Genomic DNA, 19,262 nt, shown 5'->3' with positions numbered 1-19,262 from the left:
ACATTATCACATTAGGTAACTCAGCTAAATATGATTAGAGTTCGCCACAAGTAAGCTAGTCATTGAGCGTATGGGCCAATGAGTCTATAATTGAAGTCCATTCAGGTGAGGGTATAGGGTCACCCAATCACATCTATAAATGTTATTCTAATCACATTTGACTTCTTTTTTGCATTAATCCAACTATGACTATAATCTCTTACCTATAGCACTAACTTGGGTGTTAAAGAATCTTTCACATTTGAAATAAATATTCATAATATATCGATTTAACAATTACACATGTTAAACATACAACATATTTGTACATTCATACAAATAGTTGGTATTAAACTAATTTATCCAAATACATGCCTTTGACATAGGATTTTAACACAAGCGTACACTTGTAATAGTATCCATGCTCTGCAAAGGCATAAATAAAGAGACTACCACTTTACCAGTTAGTGTTTTTCACACCTAGGATCAATTGTATAATGGTTAAGATCTCCTACGACTCTCACCACATAACTCTTTCTACTCTATTTGAATATAAATAGTGGTTAGAGTTCAAGATACTTGATCTTCAACTCCTCATATGTCAATGCATACATAGGACTCAACCACATCACAGATTTTCTCCTTGAAATTATCTCACAATATTTCAAATCATATTATTTATCAATAGAAACAACATCATACATCTTAAACATACATAATAACCATAATAAATCAATATCAAACAAGTAATAATATAAGAAAAACGCAACATACACATTGCCACTTATAGGTGGCGCTTAGTGCAAGACGTCGTGCTCAACAACCTGAAATTAAATGGTTTCAACTTGCAATGAAAAGTGGTGCTCACTGATTCCTGCCATCACTCAATGGTACAAGCTTGACGCTCAACGATCTGAAACTAAAATACTTCCAAACCTGCATAAGGAACTGGCGTTTAGCGCCAACTTGTCACTACTCAATGTCATACAAAAAACCAACAAATGAAAATTCAGTGATTTGTGAAAGTGAAACATATTCAAGTGATTAAATTAACATTCCTTACTTAGTTTTTGGTTCAAAAGAAATTTTTAATCTCAAGGCACATACCAATTTTCTCAATTCATCAAGTTTTCATTTTTCCAATTAAACTTCATTTAACCAATTCAACAATCAACATTTACAACAACCAATCAATCAACAATTCAACCATTATTAACAAACCAAACAAGCAAATTACATTCTTAAAGCATCTAAAACTCTAAAACAATACAATAATATTCTCTTACCTGAAAAATGACTAAACAAATTGATAGATCTATGAATACCTTCCAATGCACAAGATGTTTTATATGCTTATATAAACAACACAAACATATAAAAACACACCATTGGGACCACTGATAAACAAATATCCTTAAAGACAACTCAGACCCCACATGCAAATTAAAACCGTCCACTTTCACACAAAAAAAACTTAAAAAAATAAGAAAATGAATAGAAAATTACTTTAATTTATGAGAAATTAATTGGGTGAGGATCGATATTTGATCTTTAAATTTTTAGTTTTTAAATTTTTAGTATTAAAATAATTGACTTTTATTTTTTAATACACATTATCAATTCTATTGATTTTATAAATTTTTACAATTTTTATAATATTATTTTATTATTTGGCATCTAAAATCTTGTAATTCTTTATTTTATGAATTGATAAATGTATCCTAACAGTAAAAGGTGTTAAACATCGTACTAATGCTGAAATTGTTTTTTTAATGATTTTTTTTTTCATTTGGTTTTTATCTTGAAAAGTATTTTTGAGGTAGTGAGTCTTCTATGATTTTCTTTTTTCTCTTCCAAGATGAATTTAGCTTATTTTTTTACACATAAGAACTCACGAGCTTCCTTTTTAAAACAATTTCTTATTTCTTCTCCCGAGCTTTAAATACGATGATACTGAGAGGTGTAATTGTGTTTTTTTTAATTATCAATTTCAATGTTTAATGATGAAAATTATAACACTTATCATTAAGATACTAATTTTTAATGTTAACGAAAATTATTGTGATTTCGCTTCTTTGTTTAGATTAGAGAGAAGTCGAAAAAGAAAAAAGAAGAAGAATGTGACATTGTTTAAATTGAGAGAAAAGAAGTAAAAAACGTTTGGAAACTACATGGTAGAATTGATTAATGTGATATAATAAGTACAATTGTATATTATTATATTGGACAATATTTTGTGAAATAATTTTTTTAAAATAAAGTTATGTAAAAAAGTAAAATTTAAAAATATAAATTAAAGTTAAAAAAACATTATAAAACATTAATAGATAAATTTTTTTATTTCAGAATAAAAGTATATTAAGATAAATCATCAAAATTTAAATTATTGTTTTATATTATTTTAATATTTTTATTTTAATTATTTATTTTTTAGTACAACAAGAAAATAATAAAATATCATTGTTATTAATACTATTATTTATACTATTATATGATTATTTTTAGTCTACACATTTTTTTCTACTTTAATCTTTAAATATATATTTTTAAAATTAAAAATTCTTTTATCACTTTTATTAATTTTTAAATTTAATTATTTTTTTTATTTAACTGTTTTTTAAATATATTTTAAAAAAATACAAATTACTATCTACAATAAAACTGTAAAAATTATTTACGTTAGCTTTTATAATTACAGTATTAATAATTTTATTATTTTTTTATTTTTATTAAAAAAATTAAACTAACATGTAAGTAGAGCATTTATTTTCACTAATTATAAAAATAAATATAAATAATTTTTACAATTATATTATAGATAATTTTCATTAAACTAAAATACAGTTAAATTAAAAAGAAATAAATTGAAAAAAAAGTAGTAAAATAATTATTTTTGTAAATTAATTATCATTTAAAGAGTAAAATTTGAAAATAAAATATATATAACAAGACAGAAAAATCCTCTTTATAGTTATTTTTAATTTAATTTATATATGGAGAGAAAAGTTAGTTATTATAACATAAAGAAAAGATGTATGATATATAAATATAAATTGAAATAAGAAAAGTAGAAAAACACAACAAGTTACTCACATAAAAGTCGTTAAAAATAGAAAATTAAATACTTTATTTGATTCAGATAAAAGAACATTAAAGGAGTATTACAAAGAAACTGTGTATATTTATGAAATTTATTTAATTGGATATGAATGATTTTTTTACCTGTATTACTCAAGTGATTTTATATGTAATATTTATCAACCATATTAAAAGTATTTTTGGACTATCCTTCCCCTTTATTGTTTGAAATCTTATTAATAACTAATACCTTAAATTTATTATTTTCATTTAAAATAAATAATTGGATTATCCTTATACTATAGTAGTATAAAAAAGCTTTTTATTTTTATATTTGTTTCTAATTTTACTCTTTAAATAACAACCTTTCTAAATTAAGATATTTACTTTCTCAATCTTATATTTTAAGGTACCATTTTTAAAAATTGATACTTTTTATTTGATTATATTTTAAAATCAAAATAATAATACATAACATTTTATATTATTATATAAATATAATTTCTTATTTTGATATATACATTTGGTTTTTTCATTTTTACTATTTAAATAACTATTTTTAGAAATTAAAATAATTACTTTGTTAATTTTAGTTTTTAAGTAACTGTTTTTCAAAATTAATATTTTTCGTTTCACTATATTTGAAATTAAAATAATTATATATATATATATATATATATATATATATATATATATATATATATACTATTAGATTTCTCTTTTTGATATACATATTTGTTTTCTATTTTTCTCTTTAAATAATTATTTTTAAAAATTAAAATAACTAATTAGTTAATTTTACTCTTTAATTATTTTATAAGTTAAACTAATTATTTATTATTATATATTTTTAATAGTTATTTTTTATAATTATATTTAGTAAAAAATATATTATAATTTAATAAAATTTTACTAAAATAAAAAAAAAGTGGACACACCACCAGTATTTATTTAAAGTAAATATGCATTAAACTTTAACTATAATACGAGACTTTTAATGTTTATTTGATGGTTGAAACATGATAGTATAACATAAAACATGGTGAGAATATAACAAAATAAGAAAAAAAAAATAACATAATGTTATCCAACAATTTATTTAAATTCGAAAAATTGTGATAAAAGTAATATAATAAAAAGGGAGAAATAGTTTTTGGTGAATATTAAGAAATTGAAAGGGTAATAAGAAAATAAGGGAAGGAAGCAGGATTTGCGTTTTTGTGAAGAGCCTGAGCCGAGTCTGAGTTCCCTTATCCTCAATTCGTATTCTGTTACAAACACACATTGCTCTCGCTTCTTCTGCATCTTCTTCTTCAACAACAACAATTCCTCCTATTCCATAATTCCATGACATGACACCCTTCACTTACAGTCACAATCTCAATCTCGTTGATAACGTTTTCCTTTGCTACAACCACTAGAATGTCGTGTTTGTTGCCGCACTTCAATTGCCACCTCGACACTTTCAGGAACCATCCATCTGCTCTTCCTACCCATCTATGTAACCCTTTTCTCTGTTCTCTCTCCCATTCCCAATTGTCTCCTATTCTTTCTCACTCCCGTTTTCTCTTCCTCTTTTGCAGCAAGAACAAGATCAAATTTCTGTTTCCAGCCGCAATGTCTATTGTCCCCAACGTCGTCTTCAACTTTGCTTAATTTGGAAAAGAAGTTGGTATTGGATGCTCCTTCTGATCCAAACACGTCTTGGCCCTATGTCACGGCTGTTGCCCCTCCCACGCAGGTTACACTTCTACAACTATCATTTTAATATTAAACATAATACCAAATCAATTTACCTAGACTTATTACTTTGTTTATCCGGATTGAGAATATCGTAATTTTGTCTTCCAAGTTATCATTATGCATGGTTGGTAGCTCAAGTGCAGGTTACCACTTCCCTTCTTTAGGGTTGCATCAGGTTTATAATTTAATATTTATCATCATTTCGCCACTATAATTGAATTTTTGCTTCCAATGAAGGTTCATTGGTTTAAGGCTATTGAGGCTGTCCCCAATCACAAAAGGCTTCCCATTTTTTTCTTTATATTTTTGTAAAAACAAGTTGCTTGTTGCCAACTTGTATTATTAGGCAATCAGTTTTGTTGTGATATGATGTATTATTTGTTGTTAATTCTGTGGGTAATATTATGTAATATAGATGTTGTTTTATATTGTTTAAAAGGTTGTATACTCAAGTTATGGAGAAAATGATTTTGCATCTATTTTGGACTCTACAAAAATATGGCTATTGAACTGCACATGGAGCTTAAATTTTGCAAACACTGTTTGGTCCTTAAAAACAAGACATTCAGCTTGAGATTATTTTCATATTGTTCTTGTTGAGAAGCCTTAATTTTGTTAATAGGGGTGCCATTCTGTGTTTTCTTCATTGTGAATGGTTTGTTGGGTTGCAGTTTAAGGTAAAAAAAGTAGTGTCACTCATTGTAAATTTTGTAACTCTTCTGTTTGTTCTCTGTGTAAAAAATATAGTTTCTCTGATTGTCTGTGGATCCAGGTCACGTTAGCCAAATCATGTATTTCTTGCTTTTTTGTGTTTTTTGTTTTGTCCTCATCTTTTTCCATAACAGTTGTTTTATATACATACGATATCAATATATTGCTTCTATTGAAAGATGTTTTGGATTTACTATAGAATATACAACTCTTTGATTTTTATTTGAAACACAGCCATTTAAAACTTTGCATGATGATGACTTACTAAACTATTGTATCAATCTTGAAAACATTTGAAGTTTTGGTGAACCTTTTGACACTGATGGACTTTATCTACTTTTATAATGGAAAGTATGGTCTAAAATGCTAACAAAATAAAGTTGTCGATCGAGAATTAAAATTACTTAGATTATATTTGAGGTAAACTAATTGTGAGATAACTCCAATGGACTAGCCATATTATTTATGGAAGTGAAATATCCAGATTCTTCTATTATATACCTTTGGTTTGTAATTTTGTTGCTTAGGAAGAGCTAGAAACATAAATTGATGAGTTGCATTGGATTATGCCTCAAACATAAATTTTGCCCAAGGCTCTAGAATTCCTTAAGATAGCCATGTGACGGGTGATAGGTAAACTTCAATTGCCTTGCCCATGACAAAAATGGCCTTCACTAATTCTCTGATTTTGGAATAGGACAACTTTGTCCCCTCTTTCCAAACTTTCTTCCTTCCGAAACAATAAATATAATTCCTTGATCTCTTTTAGACGCTATATTCATCCTGTTTTCATTGTCAACCAATTCATAAGCAGGAACTAATATAGATTCCCATTTGTCTGCTTTTAAACTTTCTTCTCTACCTTTTGTTTTGAAAATTTTAGTAGTGCTTGTACTTTTCATTTTTGGATCAATTACTTTTGGGTTATTTTTATAGTTGTTTTGCCTTGCAAAAAATAAAAATAAAAATAGACATATCAAACTTGCCCAGGAATTAATTATATTTATGGCTTTAATCAGGCAAACTTTAAATCAACCTTATCTACGGAATCACTTCTTACTAATGAAGAGGCTGTAATAGCTGCTGCTGCATCTGAAGCCCTTGCTCTTGCTAAAGCAGCCGTGAAGGTTGCAAAGGATGCAGCTTTACTAGTAAAAAAGAAGCCCCAAGCAGAATCAGAGTATAAATCCCATGTTTCTTCCAAGTCTGATGATTTATTTCTCAAATGGTTTCAACATATGGATGTGGAAAATGGTGTAGCAGGGGAATCCATGGGTGCTGGAGCAGAAATGGTGGAAGGTGTTGACCTAAGCCCCAGCGAAGAGGAATCTGATGTAGAACCTTCGCATGAGGAACTTGAGCGCCTGCAGGAACAGCTTTCCAACAGTATAGCCGTAAGATCTAAGCGCCAACCAGAAAGAAAAGCTAAAAGAGACAGAGCAGCAGAGAAGGCTTCCACAAATATTGCATCTTTTAAGCCGGGCTCCTCCAGCAGAAGAAAGCGTGTTTCTGTGCAAGAAATAGATTATTCAGACCCACTTCGTTACTTAAGAACAACAACCATGACTTCTAGACTTCTCACCTCAACTGAAGAAATCAAGTTGTCAGAAGGAATACAGGTGGGATTTGTGTGCTAGTGACGTGTTATTAGTATTTTAGGGCGACACTGTGTAGAATCATCCATGCACTTCATGCACTTAATAATGCCCTTAATTGCTGACATGCTCCTGAATCAGCTAATAATCAGTATAAAGATCTTCACAAAGTCTATGCTGATCTTTAGATTTTGTGAATCAATATTTGTCATTCTTCATATGACATAAGCCTCATTTATCTGGCTTGTCATTTCCAGCACTACGTGCAACATCACGTTGTTTTATGCTTCAAAAGATACCATTTAAATATAATTTCTATTAGTCAGCTGCTTCAATGTTTCTTCCTATTTTATCCTACTGTATGCTTAAAATGGAAACTCCTAAATTGAATTTTTCACCTCATGGGATTTTTAAATTTTTCTATAACTGTATATAAAAGAGAAATTTCTCATATTTACTTGACATTATCTTGCACTTTTTTTCATAGTTATGGGCAGAGAGGGTTGTACATTATACCCTTACCTTTATTTTATATTTAAGGGTAGGAAGTTTTTATGTTGTTGTTTGGTTGGGATGCTCTTCGAGATTCTTCTTACTGGTTGGTTGGACATTCTTATAGTTGAGAACCATCCAGAAAGGAAAAAGAGTGCTACAAGGAAGTCAGCAAATTGTTCATTCAATCGTAACAACTCAGCTTGTGCATATTGTATTAATCTAAAACATTTTTCAGAAGCATCTGGAATGGAAAACATCATCACAAGTTAGCAAATATTAATTTAATCACAGTGAATCAGTCAGGAGATTGTATAGTTTAGGTGATTTAAATACTTGAGGTTGTAAATATATGCCAGCATACATTTTTTTTTATTAATGTGTATAATTTTACTATTTTGCTTTTATTGTCTAATAAATCATTTGCCCATTCTTCTGCCAATATAATTCAGGACCTTCTAAAGCTTGAAAGACTCCAGGAGGATCTTGTAGAAAGATGTGGTGGTCAGCCCACATTTGCCCAATGGGCTGCAGTGGCAGGGGTAGATCAGAAGACACTTAGGAAACGCTTAAATTATGGTAGATTTTGCAAAGACAAAATGATTAAAAGCAATATAAGACTTGTCATATCAATTGCAAAGAATTATCAGGGATCTGGGATGAATCTGCAAGATCTTGTCCAGGTACATTCTCACCTACCTGTTTCATTTTGCTTAAACAATTAGTGATGGTGGAAAACATGGCAACTATAACTGTTCCAGTAATAAACTATTTTAGTGTTTGTCATTGGTTTACAGGAAGGATGTCGGGGCCTTGTAAAAGGTGCAGAGAAGTTTGATGGTACCAAGGGTTTTAAATTCTCCACCTATGCTCATTGGTGGATTAAACAGGCCGTTCGGAAATCACTTTCTGATCAGTCAAGAACTATTCGCTTACCAGTGAGTATCATGTGAAAAATCATAAGATAATATTTGTTATGAGTTCAAATTGCTCTAATGTTTAAGGGACTTTATGATTGTAATTTTTTTGTTTTGAAAGTTCCACATGGTGGAGGCGACTTACAGAGTGAAGGAGGCCAGAAAACAATTGCTTAGTGCAAATGGAAGACAACCTGATGATGAAGAAGTTGCTGAAGCAACTGGATTGTCTATGAAGAGGCTTACTGCTGTGCTTTTGACTCCGAAAGCTCCCAGATCTCTGGAACAGAAGATTGGAATCAACCAAAATCTTAAACCTTCAGTCTGTCCTAATCTTGTTCAAATTTGTGCTTAAGAAGAAAAAGAAACTCTTTTCTTTCATATGGTTTTCATTTTGGTGAAACTTGTATTTTTTTTTACCAGGAAATAATTTCTGATCCTGATGCCGAATCAGCTGAAGAACAGCTCCTTAAGCAATTCATGAAGAAGGACCTGCAAGAGGCACTTGACAGTCTTAGTTCAAGGGAGAGGCAGGTGGTAAGATGGAGGTTTGGTATGGATGATGGAAGGACGAAGACCCTCCAAGAGATAGGGGAGATGATGGGTGTGAGTAGGGAGAGAATTAGGCAAATTGAGTCGAGTGCTTTTAAGAAGCTTAAGAACAAGAAGAGAACCAAACATTTCCAGCAGTATTTGGTTCCATAACCCTACCAAATATTGATATTAAACCGCTGTATGAGTTAGCTTCTTCCATACTTGTGAGGTTCCTCCATTTTTTCCCCATTCTCCGAAAGAGAAGACAACATTATTTTTAGCATGCTAGGAAATGAATGTACACAAAGGAATAACTTATGATGAAGAGTCCACCATTTTTAATGTATGTGAAGCTATGGGTTATTTTTAAAAAAATTTACTTTTCTAAAAGCTATTTTAGGAAGGGGTAGAAACAGTCATTTATTATGAAACAGTCCAAGAATCAGTGGGAAACACATTTCTATTTTATCGGACACAAGCCATATTATGTTATTCGTGTTGAATAAGTTTTTAAAACTTCGTATTGTTGGTTCGAATCAATTTTTCCCCTGAACGCCAAATTCAACTGTTGCAAATATTTGGAACAGAGCTGAGGCTCGAGTGTATTGTAAAGTGAATATAGCAGTTCCACATGGAAAGGAGAATAGAAAAATAAATGTATTTTGACAGTTAATTATTAACAGCTAACAGTAACAGCCATGCATAGGAAAGGAACTTAAAAGATTTAACACTATACTGGTTTTTTAGGGTTCATTTCGGATGTGTACATTAAATACTTTAAAATGATTAAAGGTTTTAATACCATTCTAAGCTGTAGAAGAAAACGAGAAAACAGATGAAGAATAAAGAGGCAAATAAATCAAGTAAATAGGAAATAGACAAGAGAATGTAATGTAAAATAATTAAAATAACATATATTAAATAGTTATAAATTGTGCAATAAATAAGTTGAGTGTGATGTTATTATTATTGGAAAGTAAATCGATAGAAAAGGGTGGTGCTGGGTCCTATTACACGAAGTAGCAGCATTTGGTGTGTGGCAAAGTAAAGTAAAGATCGAAGATGCAATGAAGAAGAAGATGAAGAAGCACACCAATTCCACTTCTATTTCAGTTCGGGAGGCCTCAAGCAATGATCCATCTTCGTCACCTTCATCACCTTCATCACCTTCATCCTCTGCTCAGTTTCTCTTTCACAAAGACAATGGGAATGGAGAACAAACCCTCGTGCCTCTCAACCCCAACCTCAACCTCGAAGATGGCTTCTATGAAATCGAAACCATACGACGTAGAAGGGTACGCAAGGTAACAAAACCAACCGACTAATAATTATTACTTTCCTTTTTCACTTAATGTGCTTCTATTCTATTATTCTTCTGAGTTGTGACTATGAATGTTGCAAATCGTGATGCGATTCACTGATTATTACAGGGTCAGCTGCAATACCTAATCAAATGGTGAGTTTTTTGCTTTACATGTTAACATAATAATGGTGACGTATTAGGTGTGAATGAGGTTGTGAAACTGTGATTAACAGGCGTGGATGGCCTGAGACAGCCAATACCTGGGAGCCTCTTGAAAATCTGCAGTCCGTTCCTGATCTCCTTCGTGCTTTTGAGGAGGACAGGTAGATGCCTACCCTACCTTCTCATCGTTTCCTCTTCTTCCCTGTATCAATGTGTCATTACTTTTTGTTTCTTACATTTCTTATTTCTTTTCAAGTTTTCGCAAGCCCAAGCGCAAGCATGTCGTTCATCACACCAAGATCAGGAAGCACACTCAACGTTCTACCACTTCTTACAGCCTTAGACATTTTCCTACTCACAACCCCCATTCTCAAACTCCCAGCTTCCCTCACCAACCCCTTCCTCAACCGCAACAAACCAATGAAAATACCTTTGCAGATCATCACCAAAATGATTACGATCCAAAGCTCTGTGAACTTAAGGCAACAACAAACACTGGCCTTGAGCTAGATAACCTTGGAATGCATTTCCAGCAACTTAAGGTTTCAACTGCCATTTGTAGTCACCTGGATTGCGTGGAACCAACTCAAACTGGGCGCTGCAGAGGAGCAAAAAGGAGAAAATGTGGTCCTGTCAAGAGGTTCAAGAGAGAGACGGATGCTGGGAAGCCTGTTGATGATCAGAATGCAATCAGCAGGCCTGTTGGTGCAGTTGAACCAGACTGCATGAGAACCACTGGTTGTGTGGGGAATAATAGTTCTTTGAAGATGGATGATGCTAAAACTGCCTGCAATATTGTCAAGATTTTGAAGCCAATAGGTTATTCATCTTCTTTATCCGACAACATGCAGGATGTTTTAGTGACATTTATGGCCATGAGGTTTGTCACTTAACCAACAACTCCAAATTTTATTGTTTCGCATGCACACTTACACTTTTCACTAAAAATATATAGTTGTATTTATTTTTGTTACAAGTAAGCTTAATAACTAAATTGATATTTATACATATATCTAAATTTAAAGGTTTTGGATTTCATGGTTTAGGGTTTTCAAATGGGGATACGAGTATCTTAAATTGGATATGAATTTGCTCTCAATAATGAGCAAATGATTCACAAAATAAAAAACAAAAAGCCTCAAACAACTGACAAGTGAGTGGAATGAGTATAATTATTGAAGTAACGAAGTTCAGTCTGAAAAGTTATTCTACATTGCTGAAGGGTTCGATCACTTGTGATCATAGTTATCAAAACTTAAACCGTGTGGCACGTGATTTTGCCAGGTCATTTGTTTAGTCCTAGAATGATTTGGTCATTAGTTGAGTTATTTTTCATCAGATGACACCTTAATAGGAAGTTTATTTAGAATTTAATGCTTCGTATAACAGCATTCAGTATCGAAATGAACACACTTTTAACTAAAATATATCCTTTAGTTAATAGAGGTTGAGATAATCACCACATCAAGGTATGGATCGCTTTGGAGTCTAGAATTCAGAGTTACGTTTTATTTTTAAAATGCGTTTGAGAGAGTTAAAAAAGGAAGATATATTTAAATTGACCTTGTTCTCAACACATCAGAATATTTACAATTTGTACAACCAATGAGGACATTGATAACAAAAGACACAAATATTAATTATCAATTGATGAAAACCATCCACTCGACACAGGCAATTGTAAAATAAGGCATTCAAGCATATGGTTATTAGAAAATAGAATATCTGAAAAAATAGAAGGGATGCTAAACACAGATCTAAAGGAATTGATGAAAAAAATTAAAACATAGAACACAAAATTCGGAAGATATAAACATTGAAGCTGTTTATACTCCTTGTACATCTGTGAGAGATTCCACTGAAGAAACTCAGAAAAACATCACGGGGATGCCATAAGATTATCCCATCTCATACCAGATCCATGGGATGATGAACTTTGGAGTCTTTGAGCATTGCAAACTTGTAATAAGATGTTGGTACTAATTCTCGAGTTAAAGAAACCAAGCCAAAGCCATGGTTTTAAATGAAATGCCAGGCGTCCACAAAAGTAGCAAGTGAAAAATGATTTTGGCATAACATTCCCGGATTTTATGGGAATCTTGGATTTCATTTCCTTCACTAAATTTGTATTTTATCCAACTCTTTATGGAAATTGAAGCAACCTGAACTATTTTTCATAATAATACTGCATGCTTGTTCACATAACAGCTTACCTGATTAACTTTACAGGTCTGATGGAACAGAAGTGATGGTGAATAACAGATATCTCAAGGCATATAATCCACTTCTGGTAATCTGCAATCTCATATCCAAGTTAGATTTAGTTGTTTATTTCGTTGTCAATTTTTCATGGGTTCGACATCTCTTGAAAATGTTGTTTTGGCCTCATTTTGACCTAAAGCTAATGATTTTCTTAATTTTTCAGCTGATCAATTTCTATGAGTTGCATCTCCGGTATTGTCCTACATTGTAACTGAACAGGGTAATGAAGGGACTTCCTTATGTATATAGAACTTCCCTTTTGTGTCGCTAATGATAACAATGTAGTTTTGTAGATGCAGCCGATCGTAAAGGTAATACTTTTTGGTTAGTGATGTTGTTTTCAATGCCTGCCTGCTTGTCTTCGTACTATGACAACTAAGTATTAGACATGCTCACGCCTAGGAAATTGTATTTCAATATTTTCAAAAAACCTCTTTAGTCTAAATATTCTACACTCCATTCTATCCTCTTACTGTGAAGAGTGAGACACCAAAACAGTTATGGTGGCAATTAATTTCAATTGAATTTAAGATATATAAAAATTAGGTTATTTCGGTTAATACTATATTAATAACGTTAAATACGTCTTACATATAAATTCGTGGTTTTATTTTTAAATTTTTTAAAAGATTTTTTTTCATGAATTAAGTTAACATTGTGTTACATTGTTTGAATTTCAATTGGGGCTACAGTAGGGATGATAGAGAAAAGATTGGAGTGAGAAAGAGGAAAGAGAAAGGATTGAGAGGAATGAGAGAGATGAGTAATGCTTTGGGGGTTTCTTTTTTATTTTTTAGTTTTGAGAATGAAAATTATTAAAATACCTTTAACCTTAAAACTTAGAATCCATGATATATAAGGATATTTTTGTCTACTAAAACCCGGTACACATTGCTAAAATGTACCAACTGAACCCCTATATATATATATATATATATATATATATATATATATTATAATGATATGTATATTAAAACTGATATTTTTATTAAATATTTTTTACAATATTAAATTTATTTAAATATATATTTTACATTAAATTTTATTTAAATTAAATTATTTTAAAATTTTAAATATATTTATTTTAAATTGTTATAAAATGATTATTTTTAAATTAACTCTAACATTTGTTTAGAATTTATTATATATGTTATACAAATATTTGAAATATAAATTTATAGATAACTACTTGAAAAATGTATTAAAAAAATATTAAAATAATTTTCAAAGAGTTAAATATAAAATATAAATTTAATTTTGTTAAAAATATTTAATAAGAATATCAATTTTAATAAAAATATGATTATAATATTTATATAAAAGTTAAATTTATTTCAATTTGAAAAAATAAAATTGTTCAATTTTTAAAAAAAATCACATATTTAATGTTTTTATTAAGAGATTTGACATTTTCTATTAAGAAAAAATCACATTTTTTCTATAAAAGAAATAAACTGTATGTATGTATTCTGGAATTGGTTTCTTTCAAAATAGATTTCTATACCCCAAATGCCACCGTTTCCAAAGTGTACGTTTTCGGAAATTTTAAAGGTATTAGAACGGTTTGTAGACCTAGTTAGCCACTAAAACAAACTAATCACCAATCAACTTAGACAAGTTTCACGAAGCAACACCCATGAATGAAGGCGTTTTCAATGGCATTTCGAATTAGAGAGGAACGGCCAAACTTGGTATTTCGAAAATTTCGAAGGTGCAAGGGCTATTATAAAGGTACAAAAAGTAAAAATGCCTGTTAAAAAGTTGAATCTGAAACCCCACATCGAGGTGATGGCACTCTTCAAGGGTTAATGCGTAAAATAATGTTAATATGAAATAATCATAAAGCTTACAAATAATAAATCACAATCATTCGGTATATCAATGGTCATTAAATATTTGTATGGAACGGACTCCATGTGGCCTCTTGACTCACCTTCTCTCGACCATACCATTCGTATTCATATTCACGGACGGAATTTGTGTACTAAAAAAATGCAATTATTAACCTTTGAGTTTATCAAATGAAGCCGTAAGTTTCAGACCTCATTCTTTTTATAGGTATTGTTGAGTCAGTTTATGTTGTCAAGGGATCTAATCCAGGAAGCGTGACTTCCTCTTTCACCTATTGCTTGTCATGTAGTTTGGAGATCACCAAGTAGATATACATAATTCCACTGTCAATTCCACTGCCATTGAATTTCTCTTGTAGATAGATGGTTACTAAACCTGCGTTTGATTAAGCACAAGTACACAGACGCCGTAGATTCAAATCAAAAGTCTAGAGTTCCACACTGTTTTCCCTGGATGCTCTTCTCTACTTTACTTTCATTTCCGTTCTCAGAACCACCACGACTTCGTCCAATCCCCAGTTTTGGCAATCCTCTATTCAGTCCGTCAAGCAGAACACAAGCTTTACACCATTTCTGCATATAAAGCAGATATGAATACTGGCCCTTAAGGCTACTTCAACAAAATCATACTCAGACAAACCATATTTGTATATTGAAATGAGGCTTTATATTCACCAGTTTAGGCCAAGTTTCACATTCACGCAGAAAAATACCTGACTAGAAATATAACCACACCGTTGGCATGTTCCCTGTTCGGGCATTTTGGTAGTAGTAGAAATCCTGAAATTCTCCCCCGATTTGATGATGTCAAGAATGGCTCTAGGTCTGCATTTCACGTTACACATAAACCAATCACCAACTCGCCCGTAAGTGCAAGAATAGGAGGTGGCATAAGTAAAGCAACAACTTACCTGATTCTTTCCAAATCTTTGATGAACTCGCGAGCAAAACCTCGATATGCATTTGGGGAATAGATGCCTGCAATTGTAATCATAATGTTTTACCAATCCGTTTGATGGGAAAACAAAGATTAAATAGATAAGAATAGGATATTACATTCGGTGGAAAAGTAGTCGAGCTTCTTGAAATATGCATACGTAAGGAATTTAGTCAAGGAAGCAAAAACAGAAAATGAATCGAAATTATATTGAATTGGGGAAGGTAGTGGAAGGATATATGACGATCTCCTTCTCGTACGTATACTTGAAAGGCTTGCACCTGGGAATTGGACCATCTTCACCGGTGGTAATAGAGGTGCACCTACTCAATCTACGGAAAAGGAAATAAAGGAATGAAAAAGAAGCGGAGTAAGAGAGGGGAAGAATGGAAGAGAGAAGGAACCTGGCAACATCTCCTCTCAAGAGGTTGAGGAGAACGGTCTCGGCAATGTCATCGGCGTTGTGACCAGTAACGAGTTTGTCGACCTTCAAGAGAGCAGCACCTCGATCAAGGGCCTGGCGACGGAAGACGCCACAGAAAGTGCAGTTGTTTTTGAAGCCAATGACGTCAACGATTTGGTCCATGGTCCATCCGTACAAGTCCTTGTAGGAAACCACTTGGAGAGGGAGTTGGTACTGAAGGTGGTTCCGATGAACGGTCTGGAGAGAGTCGTCGCGGTAGCCGGTGATTCCCTCGTCGACGGACAAGAGGAAGAGATGGAGGCCGTAATTGTGGAGGCGGTTGAGTTTAGAGAGGACGTAGGCAAGGACGGTGGAATCCTTGCCGCCAGAAGCACCGATGGCAACGCGGTCACCGGCGGTGAAGAGGGAGTTTTGAATGATAACCTGATGGATCTCAGATTCGAAAGCATCGAAGAAGCATTCCCTGCACATGTGCTGTAGGGTTTTGGGCCTCTTCACGGAAGCTCTTTCCTTGTTGCAAACGCAGCATACACGTCCTCCTCTTTTCCTTTCCCTTTCTCTTTCCCCTTCCATTCTGCACAACAAATCAGAATTAGGGTTTTTACTTATTTATTTATTCTCCTATCATTTTATTTGTCAAACTCCAAAACATCCACTATCAGACTATACGTTTATGCTACTCCGTATAAATCTTATAACCTAATGTTTATACAAAATTAATAGTTGAAAAAAAAAATCAATTTCATTTACATGTTAAGGATTTTTATTTATCATTATATATATATATATATATATATATACACATTATTCTAATATTTTAATTTGAAATCAGAAAAATGTCAACAGTTTTATTGAATGTCCTTTTTCATTTGTTTTAAATTTGTATAAATCGCATAGCTCCCCTTAAACACAAACCACTTTATCTCTGTTTTCGCATTTGTGTTGTGTGGACATTAATATTCTTCGTCTACACTATTGCGTTTATTCTTTTCCTCAACTTCCCCTGCAAAATATATTACAGTATAATAACATAATCAATTTTTTCTAATATTACAGACAATTTAATCATTTTATAATTTTTAAAAATTTATTATATTAATTAAGTTACTCACAATTATTCTTGTCATTCCTTTTCAGTTTTTATTATTTCTATTAATCCACACAACCATACCTTTTAAGTCATTTTTTTTCTTTTCTTTTTCACTCCTCAATATAAACATAAGCTAAATGAATGGATATATTTAATATTTGATTTGATTGCAAACTCAAAAATAATAAATAATAAAAGATCATATTCTGAATTTTAAAGATCCAATCTCTTTGGAAAATTCCTATAACTTGCATAGGGAAAAATTTCCTAAAAGAGAATTTATTTTATAGGTGAAAGGCCAATCCCTTAACATATAAGCAAGTATTGAGTGAGTCTTTCCTATCAATACTTTCTTAAAATATTACCCAAAAAGACATGCTTACGAATTCAAGTTCCTTCCACTCAATCTTAAACATGTTGGTAAAGTAAATCAATAAAATAGAGTGAAGACAAACTAGTCAACAAAACAAAGACAGGCTAAACCAATAAAGTTCTGGATTTTCTCTATTTTTTATATTTCCGTGAGCTTTTGATTTCCCTTCTTCTAATCACCCCGAATCTCCTCTTTCCATGTCCTGTTTGATAATCGATAAGAATACAACAGCGGTGTGCGTGTGTGACGTTACATATGGCATCAATTACATACAGTATTACAAAAAATCTAGTGAAGTTCAGCAAATGAATGTCACTTTTGTGGGGAGGTTGTCAAACACGATGCTGTTTTCATCTGGAAACAAGAAAAGGCATTCACAATATCTTATGTTGAGCAATTAAGATACGGAACCCAAACTGGTAAAGTGGAGTATGATTGAATGGATTGGAAAACGCAATAGTAGTAGGTATACATAAAGTAGCACCTAAGGGCCAACAGAGGAATGCAACAATTACAGACAAGTTAATGAAATGCAGCATGAAGTGAGAACAAAAAGGAAAGATGTGCTAATTCTTTGGAATGTTCTTGCCCACAATCTTGGCTGGAGTTATCCGGAGAAGATTTCCAGGCTTACCAGGGAGAGCACCTTTGATCATTACCACGTTAAGATCTTTATCGATTTTGACAATCTTAAGCTTTCTTATTTTCCTATTGGTTCCTCCCATCCTTCCGGGCATCTTCTTTCCCTTGTACACACGACCGGGTGTGGTTCCAGCACCAATTGATCCCAGTTGTCTATGACTCTTCGAACCATGGGTCATTGGACCCCTTCTAAAGTTATGACGCTTGATTCCACCTGTCAAATGTTTTAATGTTCATATGAGCAAGAGGGAATTCAAGCTCAATACAGAAAAGTGGTAAAAAAAAGAAGCTTCTTAACCCCTATCAACAGAGATCATTTAATTGCATGATTTTTCCGGTATGAAACGTCTAGTATCTATCATTCAGCAACGTCAATTTGGAGCAATCGTTACTGAAAATTTTGCACACGAAATAAATTGGCAAGAATTTGAATCGGAAATTTCATTCGAAGGCCCTAAATATTTGAAAAAGGCAGGGATGAAAGAAGTTGAAGAGAGATGACCTTGGAAACCCTTGCCAATGGTGGTGCCAGAGACATCAACAAGATCACCCTCCTTGAAGAGCTCATCGAAAACGAGGCGTTGGTTAAGCTCGAATTGATCAACGGTTTGAAGACGGAACTCCTGAAGATGACGCATGGGAATGGCACCAACCTTCTCGAGATGACCCATTTCGGGTTTGGTCAATTTGCGGTCTCGGACCCTTCGGTAACCAACCTGGACGGAGTCGTAGCCATCGGTGGCCTCAGTTTTGATCTGTGTAACGATGTTCCCTTCTTTGAAGCCAACGACAGTGACAGGAACAACCTCGCCGTCGGGTTGGAAGAAGCTCATCATACCCAATTTGGTGGCCATGACTCCAATACCTGCTTCCATACTCATCACAACCACACCTCTCACTTTTGCTCTTCTACTCACTTGCAGAGGCTGAGCCGTCAAAGAATACGGCAGCCGAGAAATTGAAAGGGAGGAATGAGAAGAACCATATATTGGCGACGGAATGGACAACATTGACATGCTTGCTCTGCTTCCTTATCCCAGCGAGCGTCACAGACTCGTAACAGTTAGAGAGAAGCACACTGGAATTAATCTTAAACTCTTATCCTTTCTCTCTCTCTCTCCGCTGAGGAATGGAAAGACCAGTTCCTTTTAGTAGTCAAGCCCGGCCCAT

At 32.6% G+C, this 19,262-nt stretch overlaps 4 protein-coding genes across 5 annotated transcripts; 2 read left to right on the top strand and 2 right to left on the bottom strand.

The window, feature by feature from the left end:
* The first annotated feature begins 4,262 nt into the window (after positions 1 to 4,262).
* SIG2 (RNApolymerase sigma subunit 2) lies at positions 4,263 to 9,395 on the top strand. The gene is made up of 7 exons (XM_047306416.2): positions 4,263 to 4,558; positions 4,641 to 4,798; positions 6,531 to 7,130; positions 8,051 to 8,281; positions 8,396 to 8,536; positions 8,637 to 8,837; positions 8,939 to 9,395. The coding sequence occupies exons 1-7, from the start codon at positions 4,480 to 4,482 to the stop codon at positions 9,218 to 9,220; spliced, it is 1,692 nt and encodes a 563-aa protein (XP_047162372.1). The 5' UTR covers positions 4,263 to 4,479; the 3' UTR covers positions 9,221 to 9,395.
* Positions 9,396 to 9,549: 154 nt separating this feature from the next.
* On the top strand, positions 9,550 to 13,235 carry LOC124832257 (chromo domain-containing protein LHP1-like). Of its 2 annotated transcripts, XM_047306413.2 has the most exons (6): positions 9,998 to 10,353; positions 10,480 to 10,505; positions 10,586 to 10,675; positions 10,771 to 11,394; positions 12,744 to 12,804; positions 12,940 to 13,235. In XM_047306413.2, the coding sequence occupies exons 1-6, from the start codon at positions 10,117 to 10,119 to the stop codon at positions 12,985 to 12,987; spliced, it is 1,086 nt and encodes a 361-aa protein (XP_047162369.2). In that variant the 5' UTR covers positions 9,998 to 10,116; the 3' UTR covers positions 12,988 to 13,235. The 2 variants fall into 2 exon arrangements, with proteins under 2 accessions (XP_087963634.1, XP_047162369.2); XM_088107508.1 differs by having other exon boundaries at positions 9,550 to 10,353; positions 12,744 to 13,235.
* A 1,346-nt stretch (positions 13,236 to 14,581) lies between these two features.
* Positions 14,582 to 16,638, bottom strand: ROL5 (repressor of lrx1). Its single transcript, XM_047306411.2, has 6 exons — positions 15,968 to 16,638; positions 15,803 to 15,895; positions 15,683 to 15,723; positions 15,538 to 15,604; positions 15,340 to 15,451; positions 14,582 to 15,199 (listed from the first exon to the last, which is right to left on the bottom strand). The coding sequence occupies exons 1-6, from the start codon at positions 16,558 to 16,560 to the stop codon at positions 15,047 to 15,049; spliced, it is 1,059 nt and encodes a 352-aa protein (XP_047162367.1). The 5' UTR covers positions 16,561 to 16,638; the 3' UTR covers positions 14,582 to 15,046.
* Positions 16,639 to 17,867: 1,229 nt separating this feature from the next.
* On the bottom strand, positions 17,868 to 19,231 carry LOC124832251 (Ribosomal protein L3 family protein). Its single transcript, XM_047306408.2, has 2 exons — positions 18,595 to 19,231; positions 17,868 to 18,306 (listed from the first exon to the last, which is right to left on the bottom strand). Exons 1-2 carry the CDS (start codon positions 19,106 to 19,108, stop codon positions 18,017 to 18,019), a joined length of 804 nt encoding a protein of 267 aa, XP_047162364.1. The 5' UTR covers positions 19,109 to 19,231; the 3' UTR covers positions 17,868 to 18,016.
* Positions 19,232 to 19,262: the final 31 nt, after the last annotated feature.

Source organism: Vigna umbellata, chromosome 2 (assembly GCF_029865625.1).
Source record: "Vigna umbellata cultivar VRB3 chromosome 2, Vumbellata_1.0, whole genome shotgun sequence".
Lineage (NCBI taxonomy): Eukaryota > Viridiplantae > Streptophyta > Magnoliopsida > Fabales > Fabaceae > Vigna > Vigna umbellata.
The sequence above is the reverse complement of the archived record's forward strand: the minus strand, read 5'-3'. Positions and strand labels throughout refer to the sequence as shown.